Source organism: Actinia tenebrosa, unplaced genomic scaffold (assembly GCF_029948245.1).
Source record: "Actinia tenebrosa isolate PJP-AT-01 unplaced genomic scaffold, QUT_ActTen_1.0 PGA_scaffold4__44_contigs__length_22323623, whole genome shotgun sequence".
Lineage (NCBI taxonomy): Eukaryota > Metazoa > Cnidaria > Anthozoa > Actiniaria > Actiniidae > Actinia > Actinia tenebrosa.
In genome coordinates this window covers 21,437,520-21,451,062 of record NW_028292581.1, presented here as the reverse complement: position 1 = coordinate 21,451,062, position 13,543 = coordinate 21,437,520, and the positions used below count along the sequence as shown (strand labels likewise).

Sequence of the window (13,543 nt, the reverse complement as noted above, 5' to 3'; positions counted from 1 at the left end):
TGTTTTTAGGTTAAGCATAATGAAAAGTGAACCAAGATATGCTTGGAATATCCAAAAAGTAGTGCCTCAAAATGTTCAGATAGCCATTGTGCAGGTAAGTTAATATTACACACTCATTTGCTTAAGGTTTGCTTCATTTAAGCATCAAAATATTTTAAAAAATTTATTTGCCATTATGGTAAAGAATAGGCAACTTCAACAATAAAAAGCACTTTGAATTTCTAGAGTCTGCTACTGGAACGTGTGTATATTCTACATAATTTTGAGGCTAACCCTGAGCAACACAATTTGAAACTGGAGTATTTCCTCCCGAAAAATCTTTGTTGTTCTCTTTCACCTATCAGGGTTTTTTTAGTTTTGAAGATGCTTACAAATTGTACAGGTATAGATATTACGAAGGTTTCATTGAGCACAGAGACTAAAATTAAAAATTTATTTAAAAGATATTAAAATATTCTTTTTCCCCACAGTTATGTAAACAATCTCAATGACAGTGCCGAAAGTGCCTCCTTAGTTGCTGCTGCCTTGAAAGAACTCATCTTGGTAAGACTTCTCATATTAACGTTTTACCGCATAACCAATTACTGTGGGGCCTGTAGTATTAGCATAGGCACTGAAAATGGTCATCACCAGCATCTTCAGTGGGTCTTTTAAGTCCGCCTTATACAGGGTTATATGTTGAAGACAGATGGGACCTATAGTTTTAAATCCTTGTTAGAGAAGACTTGAAGGTCTAACCATTAGCAGATATAATTACAAAGGCAGCACCTTCTCCTCAGTTACTTTAAGACCCTGAGTGTTGGTCCAGCCAAGGCTTGAACCACGCACGACCTCTTGCACAACAGACTGATGCTCTTACCAACTGAGCTAAAATGGAGTCTATTTTATGTAGGTCGATTTTAAGAGTAAATGAAAGAAAGGTGGGATGTCTGCAAGAAGTGGGTGTTTGTAAAGGAAGGTTGACTGTGATACTTTTAGCTAGAATAAAATTGCTATTTGTATATTTTTGTAATTTGTTCATCAAATTATTGATAACTTGAAAAAGTAAGCATTAATGTATTCAATTTTTTAAATTAAATTTTCAGAAGGACAATATATACAATGTCATTTAATGGATCATTGTGTTAGTATGAAGAATATATTGGTGGTATGCTACAATGGCTGAACCTCAAGCTACCCAATTAAACATCTTATAGTGATAGACAGTTACTTTGAATAAGCCTCGGGAAAGACTACTTTATAGGACTAAGAATGATGTAGCTCTTGTATCTTACCTCTGAAGCCTTTGGTTTTATTCCTGTAGTAGATACAATATGTGAGCAGAACTGTTTGGTATAATTACCCCTTATTTTGATAATTATTCTTAGGTTCTCTTGTTTTTCTCACTCCACAAAACCCAAAGCTAAATTCCAGTTTGATCTGTGAGTTAGCCATGTCCTGACTTAGATCATCACAGAGGTTGTTTCAGGGTTTGATCTGTGAGTTAGCCATGTCCTGAATTAGATCAACACAGAGGTTGAGTCAGGGTAGATCAGTGAATTATCCGTGCCCTGCTTAGTTCAGCCCCTACATTGTTTCAGGGTATCCATAACATTTATGTTTGGTTTGAGAAATACTCTAAAGATTAACTAAAGTTAATAATGGAGACAGTTATATTTTTTATTCAACTAAAAGAAACCATACATACTCATTCTCAAAAAATAAATTGTTTTCAGTTTTGTAATGTTAATATTTTGTTATATGGAAAATCACTACCTTTCTGTACATATTAAATATTAAATCTTTTAACTATGTCGTATTGGTTTTGTCCTTGATTAATTACCTGTTGGACTATACTACAGTAATATCCAATATTAAAAATCACACCCACAAATATAAAGATATAGGTCTTGATTTATAATCACTAATGATAGACCACACCTAAACACGCACATTTCTAAAATCTTCTGTGGCATAAGGATTAGAATATAATGGAAATTTAAGATATAGGGTAAAAAGTGAGTGCAAATCCTTGGGGTAAGGTCAGACCTCAGAAATAGTACTTATTAGTATAATTAAATAGTACCAATGAAACAGTTGAATAAGTGCAAAGCCTTATTCTCAATGACTTAGGGGTGTTGTTCAAAATTAAAAGCAATGGCCTAGTTGTAAAAACACATCTCCATTACCCATGAATAAGGCCAAGAACTGATACTAAATATCAGTATTTCTTTGAGACTGTCAAAGTTACTAGAATACATACCATATGTCCGTGAAAAAGTTTGTACAAATTATCAAGTTCCATAAACCTACAACACCATGTACTAATTTGTAATTTTTTGTTTGTTAACTTTTTCACAGATATATGGTTATGCACTCTACCAGTACTATACTTCCCTTTCTATAATTCGTTTCTATAACATTTTCTTGCTACAATTTTACAATTTCCACACTCACGTCTAACTGATCGTTATAAGTATGTTTTTCTCTCTCAAAAGCATCAGTCTATATGTTCCTCTTGCTTTATGATTTTTTCCCCTAGTTGTAATTTTTTACTGCTATAATACTGCTATAATATCCGTAATTCAAATATTCTTAGACCTATTTCCCATTTTTTATTTCCATATCTTCACCACACCATCTCTCCCAGCAGTAATAATAAAATTTTGTGGTGATTTAGACACTATTAAATCATTTATGCACTCATGGTGTCCCACAGAAGGCTGTTCTGGGCCCCTTCTCGGCATGTCCTCATGGACTGCTCCCTGTCTTGGTTTACAGTAGACCTCTTGGAAAACTTCTGTTCCATCTATTAAACGAGACCTAGTAAAAACAATAGAGCTTTAATCTTTATAGAACATTTATTCTTAGAATGGATGGGTGAGGTAAGATTCTAAATGGACTATCACAAGCATCGGGAACAATCCTCTTTAAAAGAATAAATATTGCCACGAAAATATTGAAACAGACCTTATTCATTGTAGTGGAATGTTTTCCCATCTCAGACCATGTGTCATTCTCTTGAAAATAAGATTCTTTGTTTGAGTTGTATCCACATTCATGTGTCTTCTCATGCGCAACCGTATAAACAAAGAAATGATACTCTAGGGAATGACACATGGTCTGAAACAGAATAAGATCTATTGACAACATCCTTTGAACCAACCACAGCATTCGAGATCACTCCTGGTCTTGTGCAATAAAAATACTCGAACAATATACAGCACGGTCACGGCACGTAAAGTCAGTTTTTGACAGTCACGAAATCTGCTCTTGTCATATTGTAACAAACACTTGCTATAATATATTTAGAATCCTAGAAAGTCTATTCCAGGATAAGTGTAGTCATCTAGGTGAGAAAAGCATTCAGTAAGACTGTTGTTGTTGTGGACTACACTGCAGGTTACTTTCACTCACGCTCATCCTTTGATTGAATTGATCCTAAGATTGAACTCGTCACCCTAGAAAGTCAGTACCAGGATAAATGACTTTTTACGCGAGGCAATTTTCCTTGCAACGTTGCGTTGCAAGTTGCAGAAAAGATTGCAGTGTAACACGCCTCTGCAACTGGCAAAGCAACGTTGCAAGGAAAATGGCCTCGCGTAAAATTGCTTCTACGTTTCGCAACGTTGCGAGCATACAAGTTACAGCGTGTAACATCTATCCCGCAACCTGAAATGCAATCAATGTCGCGAAAGACCATCAAAATCAAAGCGCAGCACTTCCATATCCCTGCTGACAATTACGGTTTTATCGCAGACTAAGAAAGCGTTGCATTCTACTTTCGTCAGCATTGCATTGCAAAAGCTGCAAGATAGATTAAGGGCCTTAAAGACTCAACTCACTTGTACTGCAGAACAACATTGCTAAGGTTGTCTGTAGCTGCTCCTGCTACCATCTGTGAGTGTTCAGGGAATGCTAGATCCCACATTCTAATACGCTTGTCTGATCCTGCTGTAATAATGTATGGGCTGGTATCAGGAAGACTTGAGTACAAGGCGTGCACTGCATGAGGTGAAACCTTAGAAAAACAAAATCATGTTTTAGTAAATGGTGTCTCTCGTGACACTAGAGAAAAACGTTTGCGCATGCGTGCAAGATACTGTATTAACAGGCACAATATGAAAGAATTAGCCTTAAGCTTCAAGCATGGACACTAAGTTTTGGCATTTCGCGAAGTCCAATTTATCAGGCATGTTTGAAAGTCAAATTTACACATGATTTGACTAATTTGCATACGGATTCAGAGCATGCGCAGACGCTTTTCACTCGTGTCGTCTCTCGTTTATCACCGTCTCTGATCAATATTTTAAATAAAACCATTAAAAAACTATATAATTTTAAAGCTCTTATGAATAGGTTACGACAAATATAGTTTTAGAAAGGAATTTTTTAAGCACGGCATTTCCTAAATATGCGGTTGTCACGTTTGGACGCATTGCACTAATTAGCAGATTATACACCGAATCATAATATGGCTTCCAATTTAAATAACAAAATATTGTTCTGGACTGACTAGCCTCGTGTTTAAGTGGAAACATTAAAGCGTTTTTATAATGTATGTGAGGCTTGTCAGTCCAGAACAATAGTTATTCATGTTGGTCGCCATATTTTGATTCGCTGTACAGACTATAAAATCGGGCCAAAATCGTACGAAAGTCTTATGCAAATTCAAAATTGTCCATGTTTTTACAAGGGCAGCGTTAAATAGCCAAACAAACTCGTTCCCTGATCGAATTGGATTTTGTGGAGGGTGGAAAACCGGAGAACCCGGAGAAAAACCCTCGAAGCACAGGAGAGAACCAGCCCGGCGGGACTCGGGTCGCGCTGGTGAGAGGCGAGCGCTCTCACCGCTATTTTGTTACAAAGTAATTCAATTTCGTAATGTTTGAAGATTAAGAGGAAATTTTTTACAATAATGAGAATTAATTGCGAAAAGCGCCAAAAACTAGACTTTCGTTAAGTTTTGATCCCAATTTTCGTTTTGTTTTAACACTCAAAACCTTTTTTAAACAGTTAGAAACGGATGTACTATGATAAAATGCCTGTTTGAAGCGCTATTTTCAATTGTACAAAGATGTTTTGTTGCATTTGTGTTAGAATGTTGCTTTGTCAGGCTTTGTTATAGAAAATATATGGGAAATAAGCAAATGAAGGCCTAAACCTCATTTTTGAATAAAACTTTTGCTTTGGGTTTACACTTTGATTCCACTTTCATCGATCATCTCCACTTCCAAACAAGTTAAACTTTCTGAATAACGAGATTTTAGTCTTGTACAACAGCCTTTCTTCAAGAAAATAGTTTTTGGCGCTCACTGCTTGAATATGAAAAGAATTCTCTCTTAAAGTAAATTGATGTCAATGTTAGAGGATCCTATGCAAGCATGTATGTACCTGTGTTTGAGACAAAGGCGGTGTATTGCTGGCCCAAAGCGTTTGTCTTCTAGATCCTGTCTCAAGGTCCCATATATTCACTTCATTGTTCCCCTGTACAGCTGATACTACCCAGGACTGTTCTGTTGGGTGAGTTGCTAATCTACGAATCCTTGCCCCTATCAGACAAACAGATAAACTGCTGTTATAACAGTTGAGACTGCAATCAAATATTCTTATGTTGCTGAAGTCACATAAGGCGACGCTGATGAGTCCACGCAAAGAAAACTGACCCAAACTGCTGACAGCTGAACTATGGTAGAGTAGTTTTCGTATGACTGTGAAAAGCTCACGGCACGAAAGGTGGTTGCACGGCAAGGCCAACACCAGACCAATCCCATTGCACGAGAATTTACTCCGCTCCATCCAATCAAATTCCCGAAACAAAGCTTGAACACGGCGTGGGTACAGTCCACCCAATGTCACGGAACTGCCAGACCAATCACATTGCACGAGAATTTACTCCGCTCCATCCAATCAAATTCCCGAAACAAAGCTTGAACACGGATTGGATGCAGTCAACCCACTGTCACGGAACTGCCAGACCAATCACATTGCGCGAGAAATTCCCCAATCAAAATTCTAGGAAACATGACAGTCGCGGCAAGGCACGCATACGGCACCGACTTTTTCACAGTCATATTCGAAACTGCTAGTACGAGAGTAACTTAATCTTTTTTAGTGGTTTCGTATAAGGGGGAAACGATATGGCATATTCGTACTCAGGTAATATAGCGATATCTATCTTACCGTAGCCATAATTACGCATCGTGATTGGATGATTCATAGAAAAACAATGGGAAGCCATTACAGTGTAACGAGACAAAAACATACACAATAAAACTTACCACTTATGGAAATTGAATGCGCTCTACAACTGCATGTTACTGACCTGAAGGATGTGCTAAACTTGTAATGGGAAGCTGAAAGCGCAGATCCCAGCAAACCATGTTGCCTGTACTTGTACCAACTACCAACCAACAATGACATGGATCCACTACAAATGATGTGACTAAACCTTAAAAAAATGTATGTGACAGAAGAGTATATCTTGGAGGTATTCGTATTGAATATTTTATCTAGCACATGCAGCAATTATAAAACAGCTATAAATCTATCTTTTTGATCGGTTGAAGGGCGAATGCTTTCTGAAAACACACAGAACATGTTTTACTTTTTTTCGCTAGGCGTTGTGCTGCATTGTGAAAAAGAGGGGCACTTGGTAAAGTAGTTCCTGAAAGTCATCCATATTCATCGTTACTGAAATTACTTGAACTAGGAATAATCAGTTTCCAATTTGGACGGATTTTCGTCAAAATGCCCCTTGGAGATTTTGTTGCAGCGACAATTGCAGCCTCTAACAGTACAATTTTCAAAATACTGAAGAAAAAAGTTCAAACAGCAAAAAAGTTTTTTAAATGCAAACTTGAAGGAGTTGCTGTTGCTAAGAGACATGTTAAGTAGTGCATAATGCTAATGAGACTCGCACAAATATCAGTCAGCGTGTAAAAATATGGCAATAACGTCTTACCACGTGATGCATCATTCTCTAGCTTCCAGGCCATACTGGCCGAGCGTAGATCCCATCCACAAACATAACCATTTGACGTGGCATACGTGAGAACTGATTGTGAACCTACCAAAAATATAATAGATGTCAAACGTCAACAAATTATATTTCTCGTGATACCAAACGATGAATATATAATAAATAGAGGATATTACATGGGCGCGCGGAGATACGAAATTTATCTTCGAGTGTTGAAAAGATCTCTCACGAGTGAGCGCAGCGAACGGGGAAATAGAATTTAAGTAAAAAGATTGAATACATATCATGTTTTGCTCCATACATTAGTGTCAAAGTTGGAGTTGGAGTTAAGAAAGGTCACTCCATATATGGAATCATATAATTTCATATTTAGATTGCGGGTCTTTACCCTGAGGTCAAAGATGGCGGACAAGCGTGTTCGTCGGCTGGCGAAACGGCTGAGAGATTTACGAGCTTGGCGAAGTCGAAAAACAAGAAAAAACTACAAAAAATACGGAAAAAACAAGCTTTTCCCCAGTCCCTTTTTTTAAGACCGGGAAAGAGAGCTTTGACACTCATTGTTTGATATGTAATAGATAATCATAGTTGATTATTAGCAAATATACATGAGCTATCGGTACACGAAAGGTCAATCGTCATTGTGTCAGTGCTTGCAGGATTAAATGTTGATGTTTTTATTACGATTATACTTTATTATAGCGGTGGTAAACTTGGTACGAGGACAAGGCACGTGTTTTAATAAATGAAATCTTGTTTTGAAATTTCTATCTTCCTGAAAAGGTATTTGGAATCGTGAGGGAATGAAGTCAATATCTTTGTACAAGTGTTGGCTAAGATGGTTAGTACGTGGACAGCAAAGCATATGGTCAGTAGTTGTGGCCTCCTTGATCGTACATACTTGTCTCGACTTCCCTCTAGTGCGTTATTCTTATTTAAAACAGAGCACTGATGGACCGAGGGGTAAAGTACGCGCCGTCGGCTTCCACTGATAGCAGTCGATTAAAAATAGCCAATGTACATCAAAGCTCACAAAGCATCTTACCTGTGTCAAAATGAGCCATGTCAACCACGTGTCCTTCTTCGGTTGGGTTTATTTTCTTCTGGTAGACTTGTAATTTTCCTGAAGGCTGTTGGTTACTTTGTTCGATTCTGAATAAAACCAAAATCAAATGTCATAAACCTCCGAAAATAAGCCCTGGGTTTATATTTGCCTGATGCATCGCTTGGATTAGCCTTGTTTTTTTGGTCTTTTTATCAGGGAAAACAGTCTCTATCAGAGAAGGATCCAGGGCTATCCCAAAAGCATTTGCGAGTTTATTGTTTTCTTTGGTTTCAACTCTTGGTGCAAATCCACCAGCACTGCAAACACAGCAAGTAAGCCCCTGATCATGCCCTGGGTCCCTCCCGCACATTGTTAGGAAGACCGCTGAGCAGCATGCATTGTCTCGATTTTAACTTCGCCTAAATTTCATTTAGCCACATTTATGTGCATCTCTTTCTGATGATACTTCTGCTTCTACTACTGTGCGGATACACCAACCGAGACTACTATGATAAACTAGTATCATTAACCAATCATATTGCGACATTTACTTCAATATTTTAAACCGGCCAATCAGATAGCGCATCGATATCATAAGAGCGTGAGAACGTGATAATCTGATTGGCTAATGCTGTTATCTGTTCAATTTCTGTCTATTTTGTTGTTATCTGATTGGTCAGCTTTATTCAAGAGGTCCCGTATCTCACTGGTAATGAACGATGGGATAAGCCTGGATCCTCCTCTGAGTCTCTATAAAGACTACTCTAGCCCAAACAATAACCCTTAATACTCACTATGTATTTTACAGTTATATAAAATGTACTCTCTCTTCAGTGAAATACCCCTATTTATTATATAATTACCAATGAAATATCTATTTTTCTCTATTTCGAAAAATTGATATCTTCACACGTGAAAATAACATGTTATTTTCACGTGTGAAAATAACACCATTGCGATGGCTATTCAAAAATACACGGAAAGAATTGCCTGGAAAAGCCAAAACATACTTCATTGATAATTATATAATAAACAGAATATTACATGGCCGCTTGGAGATAGGAATTTTATCTTCTCGTGTTGAAAATCTCTCACTCGTTCGCTGCGCTCACTCGTGAGAGATCTTTTCAACACTCGAAGATAAAATTCGTATCTCCTCGCGCCCATGTAATATCCTCTATTTATTCCGTGCTCAGTTACCTGAAAACATTGAGAATTCCTTCGTTTGATGCACAAGCGATAGAACTTGAGCTCTCGCAGAACACGAGGGCTTTCATCTTGAATCCTAAACAAATAAGCAAAGACTTGGGGTCACAATCGTATATTGTTACATGCAAACTTTTGAAAAGGACTAATTCAACCATTACGGCGGCCATTTTGAATCGCAAGGCATTATGTGTCGTCCATGGGGCAAAACAAAACAAAGATGCTGTAATGACGACCCCACGATATTTGAGAAATTTTCTCATTGTGGAACTGTCCATTTATTTTAATTCATCTCTTGTAAATTTGTTTTGTTGTTAACCGTAAATGTCAATCTGCGCCATTTTCGTAACAAAGCTTTGTATATTTGACCCCTGGACCACCCAGAATGCCTTGTGATTCAAGATGGCCGCCACATCAAGGTCTTCCATGCCAGTGCTTCACATGACACGCTCGAAATCTTATACAATTTGCCAAAATAGGAATTTGGTGGACGTTCAATCAAGGCGTTTCCATGACATTACATAGGCACGTGCCCTTGAAAACTTTCGGTGGAGTGTTTTCCAATAATGTCATGGAATTACTTTGATTGCCGTCTACCAAAACCCTATAGATTAGAGGCTTTGCACCATCACGTGCCGGTGTTCATAATACAGCTTGGACTGCCTGTGGTTAGATGGCATAACAAAAAAATCCCTTTGCTCTCGGGAATTGGATTCTTTCCTTGTAAAATGATTGTAATGTTCCTGCTATCTAACACGGCTGCCGCCACGTAATGATCAAAAGCCTCTATTTTGTCGCGACTACAAATTTGTACGATGTAGCGCGTGATAGGGAGGCATTGATGTAAAAACTGAACATCTTACTGGGAAGCACGGGTGGCGTGCGCTGCAAATGCGCCGCCTCTCACCAACGCGACCCGACTTCGAGTCCTGCCGATCTCGATGTCGTATGTGAGTAGAGTTGTTTGTTGGTTCTCTCCTGTGCTTCGAGGGTTTTTCTCCGGGTTCTCCGGTTTTCCTCCCTCCTCAAAAATCAACTCCTAAATTCTAATTCGATCTTTGGGCTTTCACTTAGTTTGGAGCCTAGCTCTGTTGTGATTGTCCCACGCTGTGATATAACAGCGAAAAGCTTTGTAGATTTTCAACCGAAGTTCAAATATCAAGTGCACCCGTGTCAACGTGCAAACCTGTCAACGTGCAAACGTGTCAACGTGCAAACCTGTCAACGTGCAAACGTGTCAACGTGCAAACGTGTCAATCTGCAAACGTGTCAACGTGTCAACGTGCAAACGTGTCAAACGTGTCAACGTGCAAACGTGTCAACGTGCAAACGTGTCAACGTGCAAACGTGTCAACGTGCAAACGTGTCAACGTGCAAACGTGTCAACGTGCAAACGTGTCAACGTGCAAACGTGTCAACGTGCAAACGTGTCAACGTGCAAACGTGTCAACGTGCAAACGTGTCAACGTGCAAACGTGTCAACGTGCAAACGTGTCAACGTGCAAACGTGTCAACGTGCAAACGTGTCAACGTGCAAACGTGTCAACGTGCAAACGTGTCAACGTGCAAACGTGTCAACGTGCAAACGTGTCAACGTGCAAACGTGTCAACGTGCAAACGTGTCAACGTGCAAACGTGTCAACGTGCAAACGAGTCAACGTGCTTCCGTCGATTAAAATTACGGGCACCAAAGTTAGGGACAGGGATAAGGGCCGCTGGGGTGGTGTAAAGTAACATACAGGTAACATAAAACAGTTCTACATGTGCCATACCTTGTCGGCTGTATGTTTGTCTGGATTTATTAATCAAACTTGTACCATCAAGTTTCTGCAGATCCCATAGTTTGACTGACCCGTCGTCTGATGCTGTAGCGAAGTACTGAAGATCCTGACTCAACTGTATTCTACGGTATATAGAAAATATCACATGTTAAGACCTTGATATCGTTTTTTATTTACGAGTTTCCATATCATATCGCGAACGAACGAGTCCGTGAGGGAGTTAGTGACATGATATGTACGAGTAAATAAAAAAGATAGGCTTTTAACATGTGATAATTTGTTTATTTAACAGATCAAAAACAGTTTTCCGTGTTTGATACTCTTATCAAAACACGCGGGATGTTGGGAGAACACGAGAGGAGCGTAGGAAACTACGACGCGTAGCGGAGTGGTTTCCAGCTTCTCGAGTGTTCTCCCAACATCCCAAGTGTTTTGATCAGAGTATCAAACACAGAAAACTGTTTTTGATTTGTTTTATAAAATAACAAACACGCGAAAAGATCGAAAAAAAGCAAAGTCTAAGTAAATTCTCCTTACGTGCCGTATTATTCAAACTGACCAATAGACGCGCGCGATAGATTAAAAATGACGATAGCGTGTTTTGATACTCTCATCAAACATGGTTTTCGACCAATCATAGCGCGCGTAGTATCCAAATTATTTTATAAACTCTCATCAAACATGGTTTTCGACCAATCGTAGCGCGCGTAGTATCCCAATTATTTTATAATACACATTTAAGGTCGATAAAATGACAAAATTTACAATTTCCAGTTCACCGTGAAGTGATATCGTATCACTTCACTGATATGGTTTTTATTCACGCTGATATCGACCCTAAATGTGTAATAAACAAAAATATACGATAAACACCATTCACTAAAGCTTGATTTTAGCATTAAGTTCAGACTAAACTGCAAAGCATTGCAAAAGCAAAGAAAGAGTATTTTACAGTTGCACTTGCGATTAAACTTCTTTGTCAGGAGAAATTTATTGTCAAGACTAGAATTCACATACTTTCGAAAAATGTTCTTCTTGATCAAATTTTATGGCAAATCACTATTAGGTGGCTGTTTTTGGCACCACAAAAATATGCTACCGCAAGTTAATGCATAAGGCGATTTTTAGTGTCGCCTTACCGCCGTTTGCATTGCTACGCGGCCACCCCAGACAAAAATCGCGACGTGCACTTTGCAATAGACTGACGTCAATCAAACACGATGACGTCATTTACACGCATTTGGATCCGCCCGGTGAGTGTGGCTCGTAATACTTGTAAAAAATCGACAAGTTTTGGCGCCTTTTGAATATCACACGCGTGTAAATGGCTGGGGTGGCCGCGTAGCAATGCAAACGACAGTAAATGTTCCATTTGCGGACCACGTTCAGTCTAACAATAGGAAGGATAATAACAAACCTGTTGATAGCAGCCTTGTGTTCGTGAAGATGAGCCACCAGTTGTCCCTTCGGAGACCATCTGAAAATAAAAATATTCATATTCTAAAGCTGTTTCTGTACGATTGACAAACTACACGGCAAACTGGTAGTCCTAGCATATCATAATTTATCAAAAAACAGCCAATGAGAATGCAAGAAGAATGTTGCATGTTAGGTGGTATTCCACCGTTTCTTCCCATCAGGCATTGCGCTGTTTTGAATTTCTTGGGTATATAAATGTCTAGGTATTTTTAATGGTGTGACATAAAATAGTTATACAATACTTTCTCGTTGTACACCTTGAAATATCCCACTTGTCATTTGTAAACACACTTCGTCACCTGAGAGACTGTGTATATACCTATTTCAAAAAAGGTTGTCATCGCCAAAGAGATAGGCGATAGGCGAAAAGCGATGGGAAATAGGTCACTCCAAAATCCAAGAATAGCTGGAATGACTTGTGTTTCTGCTTCGATCTTGTCAAGAACATGGATCTTAGTGTTGAGACTGAATCAATGTTCTTTGTATTCAACGAAACCATTTCCATCGCCGTTGCCTCGTGGGATATTTCGCGGTATATCACCTAAAACCATCGTATAATTAATGAGTATGTTTTATTAATAATGATCAGTTGTAAATACCTTTGTTGTTGAGGTTTTTTGCTTTCAGACAGGACACTTCTGATGATATCTTTTTCTTTCATATCTAAAGAGATTACAATTACATTCCCATTTGTGGCCGGCCAGTACCAGTTGTAGATGTAACTAAATCAAACATTATACCTGGAAACAACGTTGCCCTGTCTGGCTGGATCAAACAGTTGTAAAGGCAAGATCTAAAAAGGTCATAGGCCCACCCCTTTCCCTTCAGTAAGAAGTTTATGACCCTTCTATTAAAGACACTAGAGAAAAACGTTTGCGCATGCGTGCACTTCAGCACGTTTTCTAAGAATTTTGAAGAGTTTGAGTGAGAAAATAAATGTTTGTTTTCTCCATGTATGCAAACAATTTCGCGAGTATATACTTTTGTCAGACCACGATACTGTATTAACAAACACAATATGAAAGAATTAGCCTTAAGTTTCAAGCATGGACACTAAGTTTTGGCATTCTGTGA

At 38.6% G+C, this 13,543-nt stretch overlaps 1 protein-coding gene across 1 annotated transcript in view; it reads right to left on the bottom strand.

Moving 5' to 3' along the window:
- Nucleotides 1-1,634: 1,634 nt before the first annotated feature.
- Nucleotides 1,635-13,543, bottom strand: part of LOC116303251 (phosphoinositide 3-kinase regulatory subunit 4) — a 31,163-nt gene continuing 19,254 nt past the window's right edge. Inside the window, exons 20-29 of the mRNA XM_089036370.1 lie at nucleotides 13,069-13,132; nucleotides 12,408-12,467; nucleotides 10,982-11,112; nucleotides 9,204-9,288; nucleotides 8,004-8,110; nucleotides 6,944-7,048; nucleotides 6,305-6,430; nucleotides 5,374-5,531; nucleotides 3,825-4,000; nucleotides 1,635-2,802 (exon numbers count right to left, since the gene is read on the bottom strand). Of these exons, the coding sequence (XP_088892496.1) occupies nucleotides 2,595-2,802; nucleotides 3,825-4,000; nucleotides 5,374-5,531; nucleotides 6,305-6,430; nucleotides 6,944-7,048; nucleotides 8,004-8,110; nucleotides 9,204-9,288; nucleotides 10,982-11,112; nucleotides 12,408-12,467; nucleotides 13,069-13,132 (1,220 nt within the window). The 3' untranslated portion in view covers nucleotides 1,635-2,594. The remainder of the gene's footprint in view (nucleotides 2,803-3,824; nucleotides 4,001-5,373; nucleotides 5,532-6,304; nucleotides 6,431-6,943; nucleotides 7,049-8,003; nucleotides 8,111-9,203; nucleotides 9,289-10,981; nucleotides 11,113-12,407; nucleotides 12,468-13,068; nucleotides 13,133-13,543) is intronic.